The 23,142-nt window shown below is 37.0% G+C and overlaps 2 protein-coding genes across 3 annotated transcripts in view; one reads left to right on the top strand and one right to left on the bottom strand.

The window, feature by feature from the left end:
- Positions 1-23,142, bottom strand: part of LOC127427371 (serine/threonine-protein kinase WNK4-like) — an 89,362-nt gene that overhangs the window by 27,617 nt on the left and 38,603 nt on the right. For both annotated transcript variants that reach the window (XM_051674942.1, XM_051674941.1), the window contains exons 2-9: positions 19,661-19,833; positions 18,578-18,798; positions 18,097-18,254; positions 12,892-12,980; positions 12,175-12,394; positions 7,002-7,374; positions 1,479-1,645; positions 1,197-1,270 (exon numbers count right to left, since the gene is read on the bottom strand). In XM_051674942.1, the coding sequence (XP_051530902.1) occupies positions 1,197-1,270; positions 1,479-1,645; positions 7,002-7,374; positions 12,175-12,394; positions 12,892-12,980; positions 18,097-18,254; positions 18,578-18,798; positions 19,661-19,833 (1,475 nt within the window). The remainder of the gene's footprint in view (positions 1-1,196; positions 1,271-1,478; positions 1,646-7,001; positions 7,375-12,174; positions 12,395-12,891; positions 12,981-18,096; positions 18,255-18,577; positions 18,799-19,660; positions 19,834-23,142) is intronic.
- Positions 22,047-23,142, top strand: part of LOC127427395 (NIF3-like protein 1) — a 173,214-nt gene continuing 172,118 nt past the window's right edge. Inside the window, exon 1 of the mRNA XM_051674989.1 lies at positions 22,047-22,050. The gene's annotated coding sequence lies outside the window, so the exon portion shown is untranslated. The remainder of the gene's footprint in view (positions 22,051-23,142) is intronic.

Below are 23,142 nucleotides of genomic sequence, written 5' to 3' on the forward strand. Positions count from 1 at the left end.
AAATTGGTTGAAAAAAGGGAAAAATCCAACAAAAAAGCCACTGTTGTCTGGAAACCCAATAAAATGCTTAAAGCAAAAGGAACTAGAGAAGCACAGTATTTGAATTGGCTTTATCTTTGCTGAAGTTCCAAGCACTGTTTAAGGCTGTGTTTGACTTTGGTGCCCCATGGGGACACAGCCCATTTTGGGCTTGTTTCTGTGAGCTAACTGTGTCTCTTCAGGTCTTTTACCACACTAGTCTGGGTTTTATACAAACACTAGGCTTCCTACGAGGACCACAAACATTTATAGCCAGCCTACTGCTTGGCAGCATCAGGCTTTTTTGAAATATCTCTGCCTGTTGAGGAACGTGAAGTTCTTATGAGTGGAAAACTATGCTGTAATGGCAAGAATTTGCTAGAGACAGTGTCCAAAAATCATTTACATATGGTGTTCATACAGTACTGTATTCTATAGGAGATGGAGCATATATGCTATGTTATGAAAGATGAGTGGAGAGGTCCCCCCAGGCACACACACCATACACACACTCCTGCTGAGAGTAAAGCTATTCATTCTCATATACCCCGGATGGGGGGGGGGATTTGGTGGGGGGACTTTCATCAGTACATCTGGCAACTAAACCTAAACACCAACCACAAAGTTCTCTGTATGAGGATAAACAGTCTTATGGATGTCTTTGATACGGCACTGTGCACGGCAAAGTACAGTACCCAATGATTTGCGTAAAAAGTAACAATATTACTAGGGCAGTTGATTTAATGCGTTAATTCAGTGCGATAAATTATATATATATTCACGAACCACCCCCAATGCAGTAAAACCAGGTGCTAAATTCACTGAAATGCTATCAGTGAAAATATAGCTCCTTTCTATATAAATTAGGCTCTTTATAGTTTGGAATGGAATTTGATTTCAAAGATTTGTGTGCATTTTCAATTGATCAAGGCAGCACTAATTAATTGAATGATGATCAAATGATTGAGAATAGCATTTGAAAAGTGCAATCTGCAACGTAAAGATCTGGATCTTATGTACATCTAATATAAAGTAGATCTGTATCTAATCCAATTTGCTTATGTGTGTGTGTTTTCTATGACATATAAAATATTCAGTTATATGAATGTAAATACATGGGCGGTAGAAAGTTATTTTATTCTATGAAAAGCTGAAGGATAAAGCAAGCAGGTCTTTACCTGTCCACAGGTGAGGAGAAAGGGCTAGGCAGTCCGGATATCCCTCTCTTAGTTTCAGTAGCGACAGCAATACTCTAAGAGGAGATTAAGAAATTGCTACAATACATGGAGTACTTAAAAACCAACATCAAAGGTGGTGATGACAAAGAAACATGTTTGAAGTTCATTATGACTTGAGGCTAACACATCCCGCAATGGTTAATTACGAAAATTGGATTTTAATGGGCCACCTACTTCTACCTTGTCATTAAGGGAGGCCAACTTTAATTATTATTAACTCACTGAGGGGAAACGTAGAGCCGGGATTGGTGGGGTGGAAATGGGCGTGGCCTCTGTGGGTGTGACCTGTAGGGTGCAGAGGCTTGGAGAGCTGTTGACGTTGCCATTTGAAACCTCAGTGCCATCCTGTAAACCAGAAGGGCTGAGATATTCATCAGTCTCACAGTCAGCTGGAGAAATACAGAGAGAGAGAAAAAAATAGTCCATTAATGCATACAGTATATGCATATGCAAACAATACTAAAAGTCCCACCCTTCTCATTAAATCCTGTTTCACTTTGAAATACGGCACAATACTGAACTAAATTAATTACGAATAACATTTCATGCTGATTTTATGCATTCATAAATAGCCTCAATGTCATATTAACTGACTTAGACCAAAGGCCAAGGTCTAAACAGGATTAATCTTGGTTAAAAATATAAAATAGATGCTATGCTCTTTTATTTCAAAAGCACAGTCCATTGCCAGTTAAAAACTCCAATTCAGCAGAAGGATTCTCTCTTTTCCTTGAAACCAAACATAAAGCCAACACAGCAGAAGTTTAGATAAGTGCATACTGTTAACACGTCAACAGACTGTATGTCTAGCTACATCACTTGGTAACTGTAACCGGGGCGGACTGGCCGTCGGGAACACCGGGCGTTTTCCTGGTGGGCCGCTGGGTAATTTGGGCCAGCCCGTGCTGCAAGTACGGCCCTTCCTACAGGCTATATAGGCTGCCGCCCTGGGCTCCAACATGCTCGCACGGACCCCATTACAGAGTGAATATTCAAAATACTCCGTAAGGTATAGCCAACACAATGGCTTTTATTTTGAATTATTGAAATTACTTTTATTTTGAAATGACACATCGGGATTACACATCGTAGTGCATTTTCTCATTATTTGACATATGTACAAATCACAATAATGGTGACAACCAAAAACAACATATTAAGTGTAAGATGAGCTCTGAATAATCACAAAATACAGCAAATACAATAACAGCAGCATATATAAAATCTGCAAAGAGTAAAGCTATGAGCAGCACATAGTCATCTGCATAATTTATTCATACCGCTAAGCATTACTGGGAGCAGAAGTGAGGCTTGCTGAATAATGCTCACGCCTGATAAAAATTTAGAAAATAAGTCATGAAAAATATTACTTTGAGGCTATTTGAGTCTTTGAGGCTTACTTTTTTTAAAGGATGGCAGAAACAGCACTTGTCAAAGCATAGGGCTTTTCATTTTTTCTCAAGAATAATCTGGGGAAGGAAATAAAACAACAAACTCACATAGAGGGAAAATAAGAGCAATTAATCTGCAAAATATCTGCAAAGATCTACACTTTAAGAGGTATGTTTATTATTATTTGTGTATTAATTTGTGAAGGAAGGGTGTTTGGATAAGAAGGCAAGGATGAGAGGCCTTGGAGGGACCCGGTGTCCAGCTGTGGGGGGGGCGGGGGTTTGGCAGGGAGACATTCCTGACTGCTGTCCCACAACCAGGTGATGTTCTGGGATTAATGGGGCAAAACATTGAAGATAGGTGGCTCCCGACTGATGACCCCGCAGCTTGGCTGAAGGCACTGGTGGAGGTGCGGCAGGCAATAATGCCCGGCAGGTTACTACAGCTACCTGTGCATCTGTTTGCTTTTACATATATTTATATTTGTTTATATTTATATATGTACATATTCTGGCCAACTTTGTTTTCATTTATTTTATTTTTTTCAAATAAACATTTACACATATTATTGTGGGTAATTGACATAAAATTTTAAGCATTGTCATCAGTGTCCTGCTGTGTGACACTGTCTTCATCTAACTATTTTAAACAAAATGTTATGATCTTGTATAGCTATATATATATAAACTCAGCAAAAAAATAAATAAACGTCCTCTCACTTTCAACTGCTTTTATTTTCAGCAAACTTAACATATGTAAATATTTGTATGAACATAAAAAGATTCAACAACTAAGACATAAACTGAACAAGTTTCACAGACATGTGACTAAAAGAAATGGAATAATGTGTCCCTGAACAAAGGGGGGGTCAAAATCAAAAGTAACTGTCAGTATCTGGTGTGGCCACCAGCTTTATTAAGTACTGCAGTGCATCTCCTCCTCATGGACTGCACTAGATTTGTCAGTTCTTGCTGTGAAATGTTACCCCACTCTTCCACCAAGGCACTTGCAAGTTCCCGGACATTTCTAGGGGGAATGACCCTAGCCCTCACCCTCCGATCCAACAGGTCCCAGATGTGCTCAGTGGGATTGAGATCCGGGCTCTTTGCTGGCCATGGCAGAACACTGACATTCCTGTCTTGCAGGAAATTACGCACAGAATGAGCAGTATGGCTGGTGGCATTGTCATGCTGGAGGGTCATGTCAGGATGAGCCTGCAGGAAGGGTACCACAAGAGGGAGGAGGATGTCTTCCCTGTAACGTACAGCGTTGAGATTGCCTGCAATGACAACAAGCTCAGTCCAATGATGCTGTAACACCACCCCAGACCATGACGGACCCTCCACCTCCAAATCAATCCCGCTCCAGAGTACAAGCCTCGGTGTAACGCTCATTCCTTCGATGATAAACGCGAGTCTGACCATCACCCCTGGTGAGACAAAACTGCGACTCGTCAGTGAAGAGCACTTTTTGCCAGTCCTGTCTGGTCCAGCGAAGGTGGGTTTGTGCCCATAGGCGACGTTGTTGCCGGTGATGTCTGGTAAGGACCAGCCTTACAACAGGCCTACAAGCCCTCAGTCCAGCCTCTTTCAGCCTACTGCGGACACTCTGAGCACTGATGGAGGGATTGAGCATTCCTGGTGTAACTCAGGCAGTTGTTGTTGCTATCCTGTACCTGTCCCGCAGGTGTGATATTCGGATGTACCGATCCTGTGCAGGTGTTGTTACACATGGTATGCCACTGCGAGGACGATCAGCTGTTCTTCCTGTTTCCCTGTAGCACTGTCTTAGGCATCTCACAGTACAGACATTGCAATTTATTGCCCTGGCCACATCTGCAGTCCTCATGCCTCCATGCAGCATGCCTAAGGCACGTTCACGCAGATGAGCAGCGACCCTGGGCATCTTTCTTTTGGTGATTTTCAGAGTCAGTAGAAAGGTCTCTTTAGTGTGCTAAGTTTTTATAACTGTAGGTTTAATTGCCTACCGTCTGTAAGCTGTTAGTCTTAATGACCGTTCCACAGGTGCATGTTCATTAATTTTTTATGGTTAACAATTGTTTAAACCCTTTACAATAAAGATCTGTAAAGTTATTTGGATTTTTACAAAATTATCTTTAAAATACAGTGTCCTGAAAAAGGGACGTTTCTTTTTTTTGCTGCGTTTATATATATATATATATATATATATATATATATATATATATATATATATATATATATATATATATATATATATATATATTATTAGTATTATTATTATTATTATACTTGTTGTTGCCACAACCTCATATTAACTAAGACAATAGTTTATTTGCACTTCTGGAAAAAAGTTGAAAGATGATCATCATGTTGTCATGACTAGCAGTCAACTGAAATTTCATTTTTTCAACACAAAAATCTGAAATTGACCCGGAAAATGAAATCAATGAGCCGGTGTGTTATGGTGTGTTCCAGACCAGGTTTGGTGGGCTGCTCTGGGCCAGAAAGTCCAGGGCCACTTTTCAGTCCCCACAATGGTGTGACCCTGACATTACATCAACCTTAATACAGTCAGAGAGGAGGACGTGACTAATGTGTAATGGCAGATTTCGTATTCATACTGTACAGTATACCTGTTGTGGATAGCTCTCTAAACTAGTGGTCATTTGGATTTTTCAATGGCCGATGCCGATTAGTAAAATAACTAGAGAACAGGGTGGCCGATGGACAATATGATGCTGATATGCTATTGGCTAACGCAATTTAATTTTGTTAACTGAGACGTTCACATTTATGCTGAAATATGCTCAAAACTCACCATAAATATTAGAAAACAGAAATTGAGCATTATCAAAAGCAAACTCGGTAGTTATTGTCTTAACCAGCTGCGACAGGTAATTTTGTTGATTGATTGCTATCAATAGAGGGCAACAGTGCCTGTCCACTTTTCAGCAGTCTTGGCTCCGGAAGCATTTTTCCAGTTAATTTTTTCCATAGAGATTTAAAGGAATATTCTGGGTTCAATACAAGTTAAGCTAAATCGACAGCATTTTTTGCATAAAATACTCCCTTTTTTAAAGGTATAACTACAATACATAAACAGAATGCAGGTCAACATGATCTTAGTGTGATAAAACCACTTACTAACTTTTTCTGTGTAAAGTTATAGCCAATTTTACAACTTCGTTGCCATGATAATGTAATGTAAACAAACCCTAAAACAACTGTAAATATGACAATTTAAACTATTTTACAGCTCAAATAATACATGAGTTTTAATGGAAGAATTAACATAAGTGCTTTTATAAAAATTAAAGATACACATTTCTGTGTTTAAACCCTCCAAAAATTGGCCCCATTCACTTCCATTGCAAGTGCCTCACTGTACCTCGATTTTTGCTTTTTTTAAAGAAATGGAGGGACGAGTCGAAATTAATTTTTGTGGTAATGAACATTATGCCACAAATGCTGTCGATTGAGCTTAACTTGTATTGAACACAGAATATTCCTTTAATAAAAAGCCATGAATCAAACCAACCAGCTCTGAGGTGAATCACAACTTTACAAATGTTGATTTGAAGCTATAAAAAAGTATTTGAAAATCTGACAAAAAGACAAAGGTTAAAGACTGTGTACTTACCGTCTTTCATGAGGGAATGAACTACAATCCCATGAAGCAGTGCAAATGAAGTAATCAAATTAAAGTACAGCAACAATACATTTTTACTTTGTTGCAAAATATTCACATATATGTATAAAATGTATGGTTTGAGACTGACTTAATTACGTCATTTGCAGTGCGTCATAGAAGTCATGACCAGAAATTCCGCTATTAAATATGATTTATTAAAATAAAGTTGAAATAACGTGGACTGATCGCTTCAACAGAGGCATATACCATTCAATAGCAACCTTGGAGCTCATGGTAGGTCTGTCTTTAAAGGTTTATAAATTATTGTTAAAAATGAATTCACTTGTGGAGAGAATGAAAGGGATTTTTACTTCCGGATTCCAGCCTAGATAGCCCTGCCCACCATGTAATCTCATTGGGTCAAAAACCCACTCTGCATAACAGTTTATTAAACATCCGATTGGTTGTTATTGTGCTGTATGGCACAGAAATTTCGATTTCAGTGCAAACAAATTTGTTTCACTAAAAACATATCACATCGTGCCTAGTTAGGACATGGTGTTCTGCTTCTGATAATTGGGCAAGGGGGCACAGATACTGGCTGATATCAATAATCTCAAAAAAGTTGGCTGATTTATTGGCCTGGCCAATATATCGGTCTATCACTACTTAAAATATCAACAATTATTATATCAAACATGCATTACTGTAAACGTGAAGAAATTAAAATGTGGTGCCTACAGGATGTTGAGGAGCAGCTTGTATGACGGATGTGGAAGTGCTGATCGGCCTCTGGTTCCTCTGGCTCTGGAGGGAAGGTCCCGTTAATCCCAGAATCCGTTGAACCAATAACAGGAGAGCACATGGGTTTCAGGATTAGAGGAGAGGGCAGGACCTGCACAGGGGAAGGGGCGGGGTTCTCCAGCATTTGACCATTGGATTTGGGCGAGGGTGGCTCAGGCTCTTCCTCAGTCGTTTCCTGTTTCTGCTTCTGTTGCTGCTCATCTGCCAGCCGCCGATGTTTCTCACGTTGGCGCTTGATTGCCGTCACGCGATCTCGCATTGCCTTGGCAACAAGCTTGTAGTCGGCCTCACAAACAAATCCAAGAATCACCTGGCAAACACACAAGTTTGATCAACTTTAAAAATTACAATATTTTTATATCACAATTGTTTCTCGTATACATCAAAGAGATGCCTGAAAAAGACCCTAGTAATTTTGCATTTATCTCTTCTAGAGTTTCAGAGAAGATCTTGCCAATGTCTAAAGCTACTGTGCTCACATTTGCCAAGATACCAAAGTCTGCAATCAAAATTAAGTTTCATTCAAATATTTCAATATGAGTACAGTTGAAGTCAGAAGTTTACATCCACCTTAGCCAAATACATTTAAACAGTTTTTCACAATTCCTAACATTTAATTGTAGAAAACATTCCCTGTGTTACGTCAGTTAGGATCAATACTTTATTTTAAGAATGTGAAATGTCAGAATAATAGTAGAGAGAATTATTTATTTCAGCTTTTATTTCTTTCATCACATTCCCAGTGGGTCAGAAGTTTACATACACTTTGTTAGTATTTGGTAGCATTGCCTTTAAATTGTTTAACTTGGGTCAAACGTTTTGGATAGTCTTCCACAAGCTTCTCACAATAAGTTGCTGGAATTTTGGCCCATTGCTCCAGACAGAACTGGTGTAACTGAGTCAGGTTTGTAGGCCTCCTTGCTTGCCCATGCTTTTTCAGTTCTGCCCACAAATTTCCTATCGGACTGAGGTCAGGGCTTCGTGATGGCCACTCCAATACCTTGTCTTTGTTGTCCTTAAGTCATTTTGCCACAACTTTGGAGGTATGCTTGAGGTCATTGTCTATTTGGAAGACCCATTAGCGACCAAGCTTTAATTTCCTGGCTGATATCTTGAGATGTTGCTTCAATATATCCACATAATTTTCCTTCCTCATGATGCCATCTATTTTGTGAAGTGCACCAGTTCCTCCTGCAGCAAAACACCCCCACAACATGATGCTGCCACCCCCATGCTTCACGGTTGGGATGGTGTTCTTCAGCTTGCAAGCCTCACCCTTTTTCCTCCAAACATAACGAAGGTCATTATGGCCAAACAGTTCAATTTTTGTTTAATTAGACCAGAGGACATTTCTCCAAAAAGTAAGATCTTTGTCCCTATGTGCACTTGCAAACTGTAGTCTGGCTTTTTTATGGCAGTTTTGGAGCAGTGGCTTCTTTCTTGCTGAGCAGCCTTTCAGGTTATGTCGATATAGGACTCGTTTTACTGTGGATACAGATACTTGTCTACCTGTTTCCTCCAGCATTTACACAACGTCCTTTGCTGTTGTTCTGGGATTGATTTGCACTTTTCGTACCAAACTACGTTCATCTCTAGGAGACAGAATGCGTCTCCTTCCTGAGCAGTATGATGGTAGTGCGGTCCCATGGTGTTTATAATTGCGTACTATTGTTTGTACAGATGAACGTGGTACCTTAAGGCATTTGAAAATTGCTCCCAAGGATGAATCAGACTTGTGGAGGTCCACAGTTTTTTTTCTGAGGTCTTGGCTGATTTCTTTTGATTTTCCCATAATGTCAAGCAAAGAGGCTTTGAGTTTGAAGGTAGGCCTTAAAATACATCCACAGGTACACCTCAAATGTAGTACACCTCCTATCAGAAGCTAATTGGCTAATTGTCTAAAGGCTTGACATCATTTTCTGGAATTTTCCATGCTGCTTAAAGGCACAGTTAACTTCTGACCTACTGGAATTGTGAAATAGTAAATTAAAAGTGAAACAATCTGTCTTTAAACAATTCTTGGCAAAATTACTTGTGTCCTAAGTATATGTCCTAAACGACTTGCCAAAACTTGTTTGCTAATATTAAATCTGTGGAGAGGTTAAAAAATGAGTTTTAATGACTTCATCCTAAGTGTATGTAAACTTCTGACTTCAATTGTATATCTGAGTAATGCTATCCACATTAATAAATACAGCAGCTCTACACTCCTGCTGTATTAAAAAAAAATGCCTCATTTTTATCAGGTTTTATTTCTCTTATGGAATTTAAGGGGAAACATCTAAGACAAGTTCATAAATATATAAAACATAATAACTCAAGAGAACTCTTGAGCAACTCTCTTTTAGCAACCTCTGAGCGACATAAATTTCGAACACATACAATCAGTGAACTGAATACCTGCACAAGCATGCATCGGTAACTGTGTTAACTTTCCTCAAATATTGACACGACTTATAGAATCTACATGGTTTGATGTGTCTTCAAATGGAAGTAGTGTGAGATGGGCGTACAGATTTGCAAGCTTCTGTTAGTGTTTTGCTATGGATTCCATGAATGCTGCAATTCCTTGGCAATCCAAAGCTAAGCATATTGATCTCAATTTTGCCTGCACTCGGCATGGCAAGTTAATGAACATGGTTTGGGATGGAAATCTCAAAATCCTTTCACCCAATGTTGGAACAGCATGTTTCCACTGAAACAATGCAGGCCAATGTTGCCTGAAGTCTCTATCACCACATCACCTACTCAAATAAGGTGATAACCCACCGACGATGTGACTTGACAATACATTTTTTCTTGATGGAAAAACAGACACGTTGAGAGATAAAAGAGGGATTGTGAAGGTCTGGCCTAATAAAGGGGGACTTCGGTCTGGTCTGAAGGACAAGAGAAGGGGTCCAGTTTCACAACACGGCCCTGAAGCCATTCTATCACCAATCATGTGACCCCCCCCCCCCCCCCCACCTTCCTCATTTGGCCCCATGCTCATATTTTCACCTTGATGATTAAAAAGTTATGCCCTTGAAACAGTTATGCAACACAGCCTTCTGCCTGTCTCACATCGGGGTTGAAGAGGCTTTGTCTTTAAGTAAATGGCAGTGGGTATGTCCCACTGTTTAAAGAAAAATCCTATTGAAACTGCCAATAAAAAAATACTCAGGTGTGCTTGGAATATTGAGTTCTGCTCTAGGCAGGTGAAGAGTTTAACAGCATCCCTTCATTATTAACACAGGAAGAGTAAGTAATCTACACTGAGAGAGGACAGATTGTTGGAAGTTACCAACACTGTCAAGGTCACCAAGGAAAGCTTTGGAAAGTCATGAGAGTATAAAGACACTCAAGATTAAAAAAAATGGGTGAATCTCAGAAAAAACTGTCATGAATATGTCCAGGGCATATTTCACTTTGAAATAAAATTTGCATAAAGAAAATTACAGCCATTTTAGGACCATTACGATTTTTTATCATCACATTGTTTTTATGAAAATTGCGCACATTTTACCCAATTCACATTACCATAATGCAAAAGCTCAAAGGCCCAGTCGTGGTATTCTCCCCCATCTCCGTTCTCAGGAAAGCGTGTATGTAAACGCGTTCAGTGGGAGACGCTGATGAAAACACAGAGAGGGTGTGCAATGCAAAACCCGTCCGTGTAGCGCATGGTCATCGAATGATAACATTCCGTTAGTATATATCCTAAAAGCTGCGAGTAAGACTCAGGCATCTGTTATAGCTCAGTTAGACAGGTATAGGGGGCCCCCTTGTGGTCTGCGATGGAAGGGAGAATGTAATGATTGTGAGTGGGCCTCCAAGTAGGGTCTTACAATCGGGTCATTCCTACTATGCAATACATTTTCATGTTCCCATCATACAGGTCTTAATAAACTAGATAAAATATTAAACTTACTATTTTTAAGTCTAGTTTCTTGGTTCTTTTACCACAATATCAAAATTAAGTGAACATATATTTTTTAAGAATTTTTTATAAAATTTGCTTTGGTTTGGCGAATGTTGCCATTTTTGCCATGACTGGAACTTTTAAATTTGAAATTTTAAAATATTACAGGTGTTTCATCTTAATTTTTTCCTGTCTCTAATCGAAAAGTTTCACACAAGACATGTTTTCTTGGGAATATTGTATGAACTGGTAATCAATTTATAGGCTTTTCTTTTCCATCCTGTTCATCATTTGTAATTTGCATTTAGCTAAGGAAGTGACATCATTTTAGTGGAAAAACTACAGCACAAACATCAAGTATTCAACATTAATTTTGTTTTTTGTGATGTTTTCTGTGATGTTTTGTCATTATATATATATATATATATATATACACATACATACATACATATATATATATATATTCATATTGTTTGTCTCACTCTAAAACAATCCATTCTGTTTGATAAAATTACAGAAATCTGTATGATAATATTACAGTTTCAAAAGATGGTTAAAAAATCTTCAAATTAACTTCAAGGTGACAACCACACTGACCAATAGCTAACTTTAGGTCTTTAATTGTGTGTATTTAATTATATGTATGGATTTAATTGTAGCTCTTTCTATGCCTGAGCTTTAGAGCATATTTCTGAAAGTCAGGAATAAATTTTTTTTTATAGAAATACTTCCTTAAATGAAAACAAAAGCATATTAATTTTTAACATGAATATCTCCTACTGTACAAAGTTTCCCATGAATATCAAAGATCCTGGATCACCTTTACAGTTCTCTGTCGAAAGCTCAACCCACACATTTACGTACATCTCATTGTGGATAGATATACTTTGTTGAACCCTGAGGGGAATATCCGTGCTTAGTGTTCAAAATGACCGTCACCAACTGATTGAAAGTAATTAGTATAGTATATAGTATAACCACATCCTTAGAGATGAACTCCCTTGGAAAAACAACACAAATTAAAAGCTCACAGTTAATTGTACCTTGGGTGTGACACAATACTAACGACATTCCGTGAGACACTGCATCCATGTTTTCATGATATTGTGCTTGCAACAGTTCTGGAATTTTGCTTGAGGCACAGCTTTGCAGAACGTCAATAACTCTGACAATTGACTTTGCAGGTATGTGACCATCACTTAAGCTCACCATCTCTTGTGCAACTTCCTCTGGCACATCTTTGTAGAGTTCAAACAGGAACTCGATGGCGTTGTTGTCCTTATACTTTCCATGGAGCTTCTTGGTGTCGTCCATGCGGAGCCAGAGCTTCAGGCTGGATTTTACCATATCATCTTCCTCAGCCAATTCAACATGAACGCCGTTGTGCTCTAGGAAGAATGTGTGCTCCAGCAAGTCTTGAATGGTATACCTAACCCATTGAAAGTCATACAAACTGAATATATTAATACTATTTGTATAACATATCTTTACATTTTATTAAAGCTGCATTTGTTAAAAATAATTGTAAAATAAAGGCTTTTGCACACTGCATCTGTCTTTAAATAAAAATGTATATGATTTAAGCGTAATAATAATTAGATTATTTATTTATTTAATCATTTACAGGGTTTCCACACTTTCTCATCTATGAATTTCCAAAAGCTTACTAGTCGTTTTTGATTACTGGGTAAGGAAAATTTTAAATCCATATTGATTCACTAATGAATCATTCAGACCAGTTTGTGAATCAGTTCGACTGATTCATTTAAAAGAACTCATAGGAATGACTCACTCATCAGACTATGGTGTGAGCAAGTTTTTCGTCAGTTCCAGATCAGGACCACTGAATGTTTTTAATGTATCAAAATCAAATAAATCAAATCAATAAATAGAGTAAATAGGTTGAGCTGGACTAAAAAAATGTACCTTTCATCTTTGTTCATGCGGATGCAGCCTTCAATGATTTCCTTTAACTCAGGAACTTTCACCTTGTAGAAACTGTCTGGCTTTATACCCTGAGAACAGCAGAAATGGAAACAAATGTCAAATGTTGAAGGAAAAAACTACACATCACTTAATAGTCCTCGATAAGTTTCAATAACACAATTCATAAATGTTATTAGCTAATTCCCTTTCAGATAATTTAATCACAGTGAGTTTTATGAGAGCATTAGCAAGGCTCCTATGCTTCAAAATAATAAAAATTGAAAAAAGTATAAAAAAAATAATTCAAATTTTGAATGTTAAAGGTGCACTCAGTAACTTTTTGTTCATGTCACCTTGGACAGTGACACCTATTGGTGTGGATGCAGCATTATTCCAAATCAATAGATTTCAATTACAGATGCCATTAAAAAAATGCACTATTCACAATCAGCCATGATTAATTTAATCCAAGAGTGAAAGTGTCCAATAACAAAACGGTTACTGAGATTAAGTGAGTAGTATTCAGCTGGTCATGTGATTCTAAAATGGCAGCCCCCATGAGGGCGCCCCTGCCCTATGTAGAATAAAACAGCTTTTATAAGGTTACTGATATGACTAGATTCCTCATCTCATGTGAGTGCTCATGATTTTATACATATGTTTCAAAATGACAATTAATTTCTTTAGGAGTAAAACTTTTTTAATGGAGGAAAAATTACAGAGTGCACCTTTAATTTTGAAAAAGTTTCACTACATGAATGCAATGGACAGCAGTTAGTAAAATGTTGATTTGCAACTTATTCTTTTATCAGTTTCTTCTGATGGCTGTGCCTTTGAGCAAGGCACATAACAATTGACTGTTCTTGAATTTTATGTACTGGAAGACACTTTTGAATCTGCTAAATTACAAGTAAATATGGGTATTTCAGTCCTGAAAATCATTATGAATGCATTGATAATAGCACCAATGTAAATCTGCTACCTCATTCTGTCATTATTAACTCCATGACTTCACTAACACCTTGTAACTTACTCTGTGACTTCATCTACAGTGTAGTCTTCTAAAATAAAGATCGCACAAATGTTGTTTAAGTAAGATCTATAAGATTTACTATCTCACTTCACTACTGCATTTATGCCTGGTCTCTTTCACAGCACACTGTATTTATATTACTACATTAGTTCTGTGTTTTAACATGGTTACTGCAGAGCTATAAAAAAGTCTTCAATGATGTGAAGTTAAGAAAAAAAAAGTAACAGCATGAGTTGAATTACTGTAGGACTAGGTAATTCCCTTTGACACTTTCCCTGTAGTCTCATGTAATATTTGTGGAGCATGAGCTGCATAAAACACTTAGTTCAGTGAGACAATGAATTCTTTGAAGACTGCCCAACACGTTTACACTTGGGTGAGGTGCTTGGCTTTGTCATTAACACTCAGCACTGTTTTCACTGTAGGCTCTGTTTTGTTCATTTAAGACACATCATTTAGTAAACATATATGTAAATGAAAACTATTGCCATCACCAACATACTGTACATTACATGTCAAGTCTAGTTATAAGTTTAAAAACATCATGAACTGTTACCTGACATGTAAAATGCAAATTTTATAGTAATGTATGTGGCATTAACATGCTGTAATCCACTGAAAATTGCCTCTTTCTCATGTGCATTTATAAGGTCATAGTAAATGTTTATGTCTAAAAATAGTACTTACTTTTTGCACACAATTTGATTGAAACTATTACTTTAACAAGGTGATCATTGAAAATCTACCTCTCTTCTGTAATAAGGCTGGTATACTTAAAAAGCTTCTTTCATGTAGGTTTGTAAAGATCCTTCTTCAAAATTTCATTTGGGGTTCAGGACAGGTTTTCATTGAACATATGGGCTTCAGTCAAAAAGATCAGTCTGAGACATTATAAGGCCATGCCTGAGGTAAATGTTGATGCAGTTTAGAGGTAAAGTTTTCCAAATGCAGTAAGGGGTGGGTAAGTGAATATACTGTGTTCCTAAATAAGTTGTGTAATAAATCACAGACAGTTAACCTTTCTGTGCACAAATGTGACCTATGGGGGCCGTTCTCAAATTATACAGAGTGGGACAAGCACTGCTGTGGGCTTTTTAAAAACAGGATACAAACAGGGGGTAATCAAAACTCTGTCGTAAACTCTAATCAAACCCAAGCCACAAGACTTAAACCTCTGCTTAAAGACAGCTCACAGCAAGCTCTTAATGAAATGAGAGGAAATGAGGACATGCAGGAAGACACTGAAAGAAAGGACTAGAAAGAGGTGGGTGCGTATGCGTGACCTTAATTTATTTTTCGCTATAATTATTTTTTTTAGCCCTGTGTTATGTTACGTTTTAATGCTTAAAGGGTTATTCCACCCAAAAATAAAAATTCTCTCACGATTTACCCTCCTGGTATCCCAGATATGCATGACTTTCTTTCTTTTGCAGAACACAAATTAAGATTTTTAAAATAATACTTCAGAACTGTGGACACAATGGAAGTGAATGGGTGCCAAAATCTTGAAGCTCCAAAATCCACATAAAGGTAGCATAAAAGTAATTGGCTCCAGTGGTTTAATCCATGTATTCAGACACAATATGATAGGTGTGGGTGAGAAACAGATACATTTTTAAGTCATTTTTTATCTTAAATTCTCTTCTCTTCCCAGTAGGGGGCGATATGCATTAAGAATGAATCACCAAAAACAGAAGAAGAAGAATGGGAAAGTGAAACTGAAGTGGAGACTGACTGAGCAAACAATATATATATTTATAAAATTAAAAAAGGACTTAATATTGAATCGTTTCTTACCCACACTTACCATATCACTTCTGAAGACATGGATTAAACCACTGGAGTCGTCTGGAGTAGGGCTGAAATGATTAGTCGACGTTATTGACAATGTCGAAAATTTTTAGTTCTGGAATAGTCGTTTGATCTCATTTAACGTAACATTAGATCACATTAAACTCTAATGATGACACACGAGAGCAGCATTGCAGTTCACGCCTGATTGAGGAAGAATTACACAGCTCACAGTCCAGATGCACTCTAAACTTTCACAGCTTCAGGTGATGTAGATCGCAAAGTATGAGGGAATTATAATGCAAAAATACCAAATAAGTAAATACAGAAGCATTCTCATTGTGGAATAAGTGGAGCTGGAGCAAAACTTGCGTGTCGAGCGTCTTTAAAGGAAACACCCCGGTGTTACACCTTAAATGCAGTTATATTTAATGCGTTATAGCTTTGTTAAAGTTCAAATAATAAGGAAGCAGGTCATGTAAATAACTACAATCTCCAAAACTGGCATTTCTATGTGCGGTCAGCACCTCTTCTATGAGTTGCGTGAAGTGTCCCGATCTAAGGGGGAGAGATTGAAACTGCACCCGGCTGATGCACACTGTCGCGGGGATGCTCATCCCTCAAGCGCGCACGCTTAATGCAGCTAGATTATAACGTGATGGCTCGCGACTTATTGAATCATAATAAATGTCACTATGCATTTCATATTGTGAAGAAAATTGGCAATATGCAGCTTTATTAATAAGAGAGAGTTTGTTTTTTTGTGAGTTAAAGAAGGATTGAAGTGAACAGAAAGGTGAGAGGGTAGTCTTCGCCCCATTATACACTGCAACAAAATACTTTTTTGATTTGTTTTTGTTTTGGCTCGTTTTCTAATATAAATATCTAAAACTCCCTTAAAACAACGTACATTTACTTTAGCAGCTGTACTGCAGAAGAAACTTATCTGAAAATGTTGAATATCATATTAAAAATACAATGATTTAAAAATATTTAAAAATATTTTAAAATAGATGCATTCACCTGAGAAGCAGCATATAAGATATTTAGACTTGCTTTTAGAGAATAGATCTTGAATATAAGTGTATTTTGTCTTTACTGCACCCGCAGAAGTATAACCAAGTGAAAAAATACACTTCTATACAAAATACACTTATATTTTATATGTTGCTCAAGTAAATGTATATATTTAAGGATTTTTAGACAGTTTTAAATGGAAAACAAGATAAAAACACTTGATAACAGGATTTTTTGCAGTGAATTTCTTTACTGAATTAAACTTAATAAAAGTATATTTCCCCTTTAATTCAGTGAATGTCATTTAGAGGTATTTTTAAAAGATGACTTTGTCCTCTTTATTGTTAGTAAGCATGTTTAATACAACCTTTTAAGTCGGGGCACAAGCTGAATAGTCAGTTAAGAGCTAACGATTAATCGTTGAAATAATAGCCGAATAGTCAAATAATCGTTAGATTAATCAATTATCAAAATAATTATTAGTTGCAGCCCTAGTCTGGAGTACTTTTATGTTGCCCTTATGTGGATTTTGGAGCTTCAAAATGTTGGCACCCATTCACTTGCATTGTATGGACCTACAGGGCGGAAAAATTCTTCTAAAAATCTTCATTTGTGTTCAGCAGATGAAAGAAAGTTATACATATTTTGGATGGCATAAGAGTGAGTAAATGAAGAGAGAATTTTAATTTTTGGGTGAACTATCCCTTTAACTAAACAAATTAATGACACTTTTATCAGTGAAGTAGGCAGGCCCGTTAATGTATCAAAATATTAGGCATAATAATTAGTCATACAATTTTATTCAATTATTTTGTTTTCATAATATAAATTAGGGCTGTGAATTGATTAATTGTTTTATCTAATTAATCACACAATTTTCTCTTTAAATTACGGTACACGATAAATTTCAACAAACATTAAAAAATCATCTTAAATATATTTACTTTTTAAACTTTGTCTTAAGAACTTGCATTAAATTGGTTAGTCATCATTTATTTTAATTAAATAAATACGAACATGTTAAAATGCAGAATTTTGTGAATAAGGCACAATCTATTATAAGCCTAATAGAAATGAGGTGTGTTTGTGCTGAAAAGAATAGCAATGACTTTGAAATTCTGGCGCAGTGCTATTTCAATGCATTTAGTCACTGGCTAAACTGGATTGTGGGTGGTTAGTGAAAAAGATGCAGGTTTTGCAGTGAGATACCATGTGTGAAAATAATTATTTGGAGAATTCACCCCATAGAAGAAAAAGAAGAAAAAGCACCTATTTCAAAGCAATTCTTTACTACGTTAACATTACAATATGTTTCACCCCAAATGAAAAATTATATGAATTGATACAGACAGTTTCAAACTCACGCTGGTAACTTTGCGGTAGATCTGGGCTGCATTTTGGCACTCTGAGTATGGGTATTCGGATGTGGTCATCTCCAAGATGCACATGCCAAATGCATAGACATCCACCGCCTCGTCGTACTTCTCCTCATACATTTCTGGAGCCATAAACTCTGGCGTTCCTGTATATAAATATATATATATTTTTTAAAAAACATTTTGCCCAAATTTAGCTCTGTGACATCAACAAAAAAGTACCATGGTAATACCATGTTTTTTTTGGGCATGTTGCACAGTCACACCATGGTTTTCTTTGAAATAACTTGGTGTATGTGAATGCCATAGTATATGATTATGATAATCATTCAGTAACATGGTATGTAAAGTGTGTAAAGTACTATGGTATTACCAACACAGTAGCATAATACTGCCACTATCCTCATTAGTCTATACTAATAACCTACAGCATTGCAGTGCAATACTTCTTTGGTTTGCACTGACCTACCTATTACACTCTTTGCAAAACTTGCTCTCTTAAGAGTAGCCAATCCAAGGTCCCCGATTTTCACACTTCCTGTAGGACCTGTGATAAAGATATTGTCGCACTTCAAGTCCCTATGGATGATGGGAGGGGCGCGAGTGTGCAGGAAGTGAAGTCCTTTTAGGATCTGACGACTCCACCTCTGGAGAAGTTTTAGTTTCATCTCCTTAAAACGCTTTAGATACCTAAGATGTGTCCAGAAATATCAATGTTAAAGATCATTTTCACCGTAGCAACAAAAAACTAGGTACTAATAGCGCTGTCACGATTTCACGGTTCCAAAACCTAGTGAAATTTCACGGATCTCGTTTCCAATTTCGATACCAAAGAAAAAATATGCTACTATTGTAATGTGCTATTGAACACACTCACACTGAATATTACATTTTACTATACAATTGTAATATATTTCTGTTGTAATTTCTTCAATTTGAGGCATATAGATTTAATTTTGAATTGTGCTTTTATTTTGACGTGACATGTTTTTGATGGAAGTTTCACTTCTCTGGATAAACAGTTAGCTATATGGACCAGTCTAATCATTAAAGCGAAAAATGCAGTGATTTAATTCTATAAATATACTCGGCATGTCCTGCGCGCTTCACTTTGATTAGTGCTCTGCTCTGTCATCTCATACAACATAGTGCAAATGATTCTCAATGTCTGTGGAGTTTCCAGTGTGAGCGGTCGTCTTCGCACATTCATTTAAAGCATGCAGCTCATACAGATTAAGATTGCAGCCTTTTGCAATTTAATAATCACACTAGGACACATTACGATTTTAATTTGATTAATTGTGCATTTCAATGTAGTAACACACCAAGCTTAAATAAGCATGTGAGCATTAGAAAGCAGTCGTGTGTCAGTCAGACAGCGTGCAGGTTCCGAAATAAGTCTGTGCTCGGTACTACCGGTAGGCTACTGTACAAACACTGGTATCGTGACATCTTTTTTTATTTTAGCATCGACTTGGTACCGAAGTACTAGTAGTTTTGACATCACTAGGTAATATTATATAAGAGATTCTAAGATGAAGGACAAGCTCACGTTTTGAGAGTGCCAGAGGTCATGAGCTCAGTGACCAGCAGTATACATTTGTGACCTTTCACAGTGGACTTCCAGGAGTCATAAAAGCGCACAATGTTCGGATGCTGAAGACCCTTTAGCATTTCAACCTCCTCGCTGAAGCGCTGCCGCTCCACTTTGGTCAGTTTGCGAGTCTGAAAGGGGAAAAAAAACAAATTTAGAGAAGAAAAGGCCAGATTCTGACAGAGATCTTTTTGCTCTTGTCCAATTCATGCAAAAATGAATTCTTCAATACGTTCTTAGATGAACTGGATGACCGAGAATCTTCAAAACAAAAACAAAAAGCAAACTTAAAGGTGAAGTGTATAATTTCTGCACCACTAGCATCACCAAATGGAACTGCAAAAAAATGCTGACTGTTTTCAAACAGGTTTCCTGAATCACCCCCAGTAATTAGTGTTAAAAACACTTTAAAACAGATAAGAACCTGCAAGACTGTTGTTACCGCAAAGATTTCACCATTCACATGTGACATTGTTACATAATCTTATTTTTCCTTCTGTCGCATAATTACAACCCATTCTAAACATAGGTTTTCGAAAACCTTTAGCAACTGGGCTAAAGTCAAGCAATAACTTGGCATGAAGGCCATTTCTGTCCTCCAGTGGGTATGACAGGCTTGATTTAGCTGGCCAGGGCCTCTCAGCCGTGTGAGGTGGGTGGAAAATTCCTCAGAGACACCAGTGGAAGCACCATGAATCCCACATTCAATGAATTCTGGGAAAAGTAGTGTGTTTATGACTCAAGTGACCATACTGTAGTGATGAAAATATATGGGGAAGAGACAGAGGGTCTGAAGGAGAATGGGGTGTAAATTTAAACTGATAGTGCCAGTTATTCACAAGCTAAAGAATCTGAGATTTGCATTTATTCTAACTCGAACTAACTCAAAATCACTTAATTGGCCTGTAAATAAGCAAAGCAAAGGAAATTTATATTGCTCAGATGGAAATTTCAGTTATGTTTTATTTAAGTATCAACTTAGTTTTAGATGTTTCTCCTAAAATACTATGGTAGAAATAAAAATATAGAAATGAGACATACAGTAAGAGACTATTAAAATGATGTGGATGGATACACACTAAAAAAGTGGTAACCTTTAATTTTTACATTATGGATTTATTTCTACCTGACCTAACTCTTAATGTAGATTTTATTACATGAAGCACTTTTTTAGGTTAACATTTTCAGAATACTTCAGAGTTTGGACTTTAAGAGTTTGTATTGAAATCTCTGACTTTTGATTGCAGATTTTGGTTTCTTCGCAAACCTGAACACAGTTATTGCTCTCAAGACATTGCTGAGATCTCTTCTGAAACACTAGAGGAGATTATTGTGAGATTACTGGGGTCTTTTTCACAGGAGAAACATATGAGAGGCAAAAGACTTAAGCAAAAGTCAAGGAGACACAATTGAGATTTGTGGTTTTTCTTTCATGTGGGAAGGTTTAAAAAAAAATGAAAACAAGCAAGAATTAAACAGTAGCAAACCTGCCCTCCTGAGAAAATGAATTATTGAATCGTGTTCAAACAGGTTCCTTTCCCAATTCAACATATCTACAGTCTCTCTGAACTAGGCTCAAGGCTTTATGACATTAACTGATCAACAGCCTTTGTTTCTTTTTCTTATACAATACTGTACAAAAGTTTTAGGCACTTGGAAAAAATGTTGCATAGTGAGGATGTCTTCAAAAATAATGCCATAATTTGTTTTCATTCATCAATTAATGTCATACAAAGTCCAATAAACATAAAAAAGCTAAATCAATATTTGATGTGACCACCTTTGCCTTCAAAACAGCACCAATTCTCCTAGGTACATCTGGACACAGTTTTTCTTGGTTGTTGGCAGATAGAATGTTCCAAGCTTCTTGGAGAATTTGCCACAGTTCTTCAATCTATTTAGTCTCAATTGCTTCTGTCTCTTCACGTAATCCTAGACTGACTCGATGTTTAGTGGGGGGCTCTGTGGGGACCATGCCATCTGTTGCAGGGCTCCCTGTTCTTCTATTCTATTCTATTTGCAAAAGAATTGTTTAGGAGTCTAAAATGTACATTTCCTATTGACACACTAAAGCTGAAAATATAAATAACCGTCTTAAGAAAAATGTTTTTTGAAGCATCATATGTGCCTAAGACTTTTGCACAGTACTGTATATTTAGCCATCTGTATCATTCATGCCATATCTCAGTCTACAGTGCCGTTCTATCCCCTGACCAAAAACACTGAATATACACATTTACGCATGATATGTACAGCCCACTAATCTTATTAGTGACTCAAAACACCAGTTCTGTGTTTCCAGTCAACATGGGGTTGCCTTTTCCGACTGTGGGAATACGAGAAGTACAGTATGTGTACAAATCAACATTAGGGGCTACTGTCTACATAACCTACCTTATTATATTCGTCATGTCACCAAGACATGTTCATATATATATAGGCAAGTTTTGACCCCAGTTAATGTCATTATCTACTCAAATACGTTCTTTAACTCTCAAGACTTTTATATGTGTAGTAAAAATAAACTGATGGAGGCACAAGAGAAGGGGGTGTGGGGTGAGTCTGATCACAAGCATGACTATATGAAGTGTATTTGGAAACCCATTTAGGTAACTAGAACCTCTTTCCAGTATGTAAATATCATAAACACATGCATTTGACTTTCCAGTGCCTTCTAAAAGCAGAGATGTTTTCCAATAAGTTAGTCTGCCTCTACACTACGTACACAACCCTGAAACAAATTTTCCAAGAAAATATTGTCTTTGAAAAGCCATAAGTAGAGTTCAACCACTGTCTTGTACACGCAGTGAGCATTACACTACAAGCACTATACAAACAATCCTAACATTATGCTAAGTAAATGATGCTAAAACACAAGTTATATAACAGACAGTTCAGAGTATGAATTTTGGATGAGCCGGCAAGAATACATTTCAACAACGTTCAAAGCCATATTAAAATGCAGATGAAAACACACCTTTGACTTTGAATAACATATCCATGTACTTTTTTATATAATCACTAAGAGGTTTAGGTTAACATTTATATGAATATATAAACGGAAATGTATACTTTTGGATTCTACACAAATGGTTATCACTTTTTAGTCACCTTTTTGCCTTCATTAGTTCATTTTAAATGAACACCCGCCTCCCACGCCGGAGACCCCGGTTCAAATCCCGTTCAGAGCGGGTCGAGCAGGACCGGTTACACGTATTATAATTATGAAAATTAGTTATTAAAATATTGTTTAAATTGGTTTGAGATGGAGTACAACACGATACACCGCAAGACATGTCAATATCCCAAAAGTGTTTCCTATCAACTACCTATTAATGTTTATCTTAAACATTGGCATTGCCTACATTTAGGGTGATAAACTATATTACTAGGCAGAAGAATTGTTTATTCTAATAATTATTATTTTTAAGCTGTTCCAC

The sequence above is a fragment of the Myxocyprinus asiaticus genome, chromosome 36 (assembly GCF_019703515.2).
Source record: "Myxocyprinus asiaticus isolate MX2 ecotype Aquarium Trade chromosome 36, UBuf_Myxa_2, whole genome shotgun sequence".
NCBI classification, from domain to species: Eukaryota; Metazoa; Chordata; class Actinopteri; order Cypriniformes; family Catostomidae; genus Myxocyprinus; species Myxocyprinus asiaticus.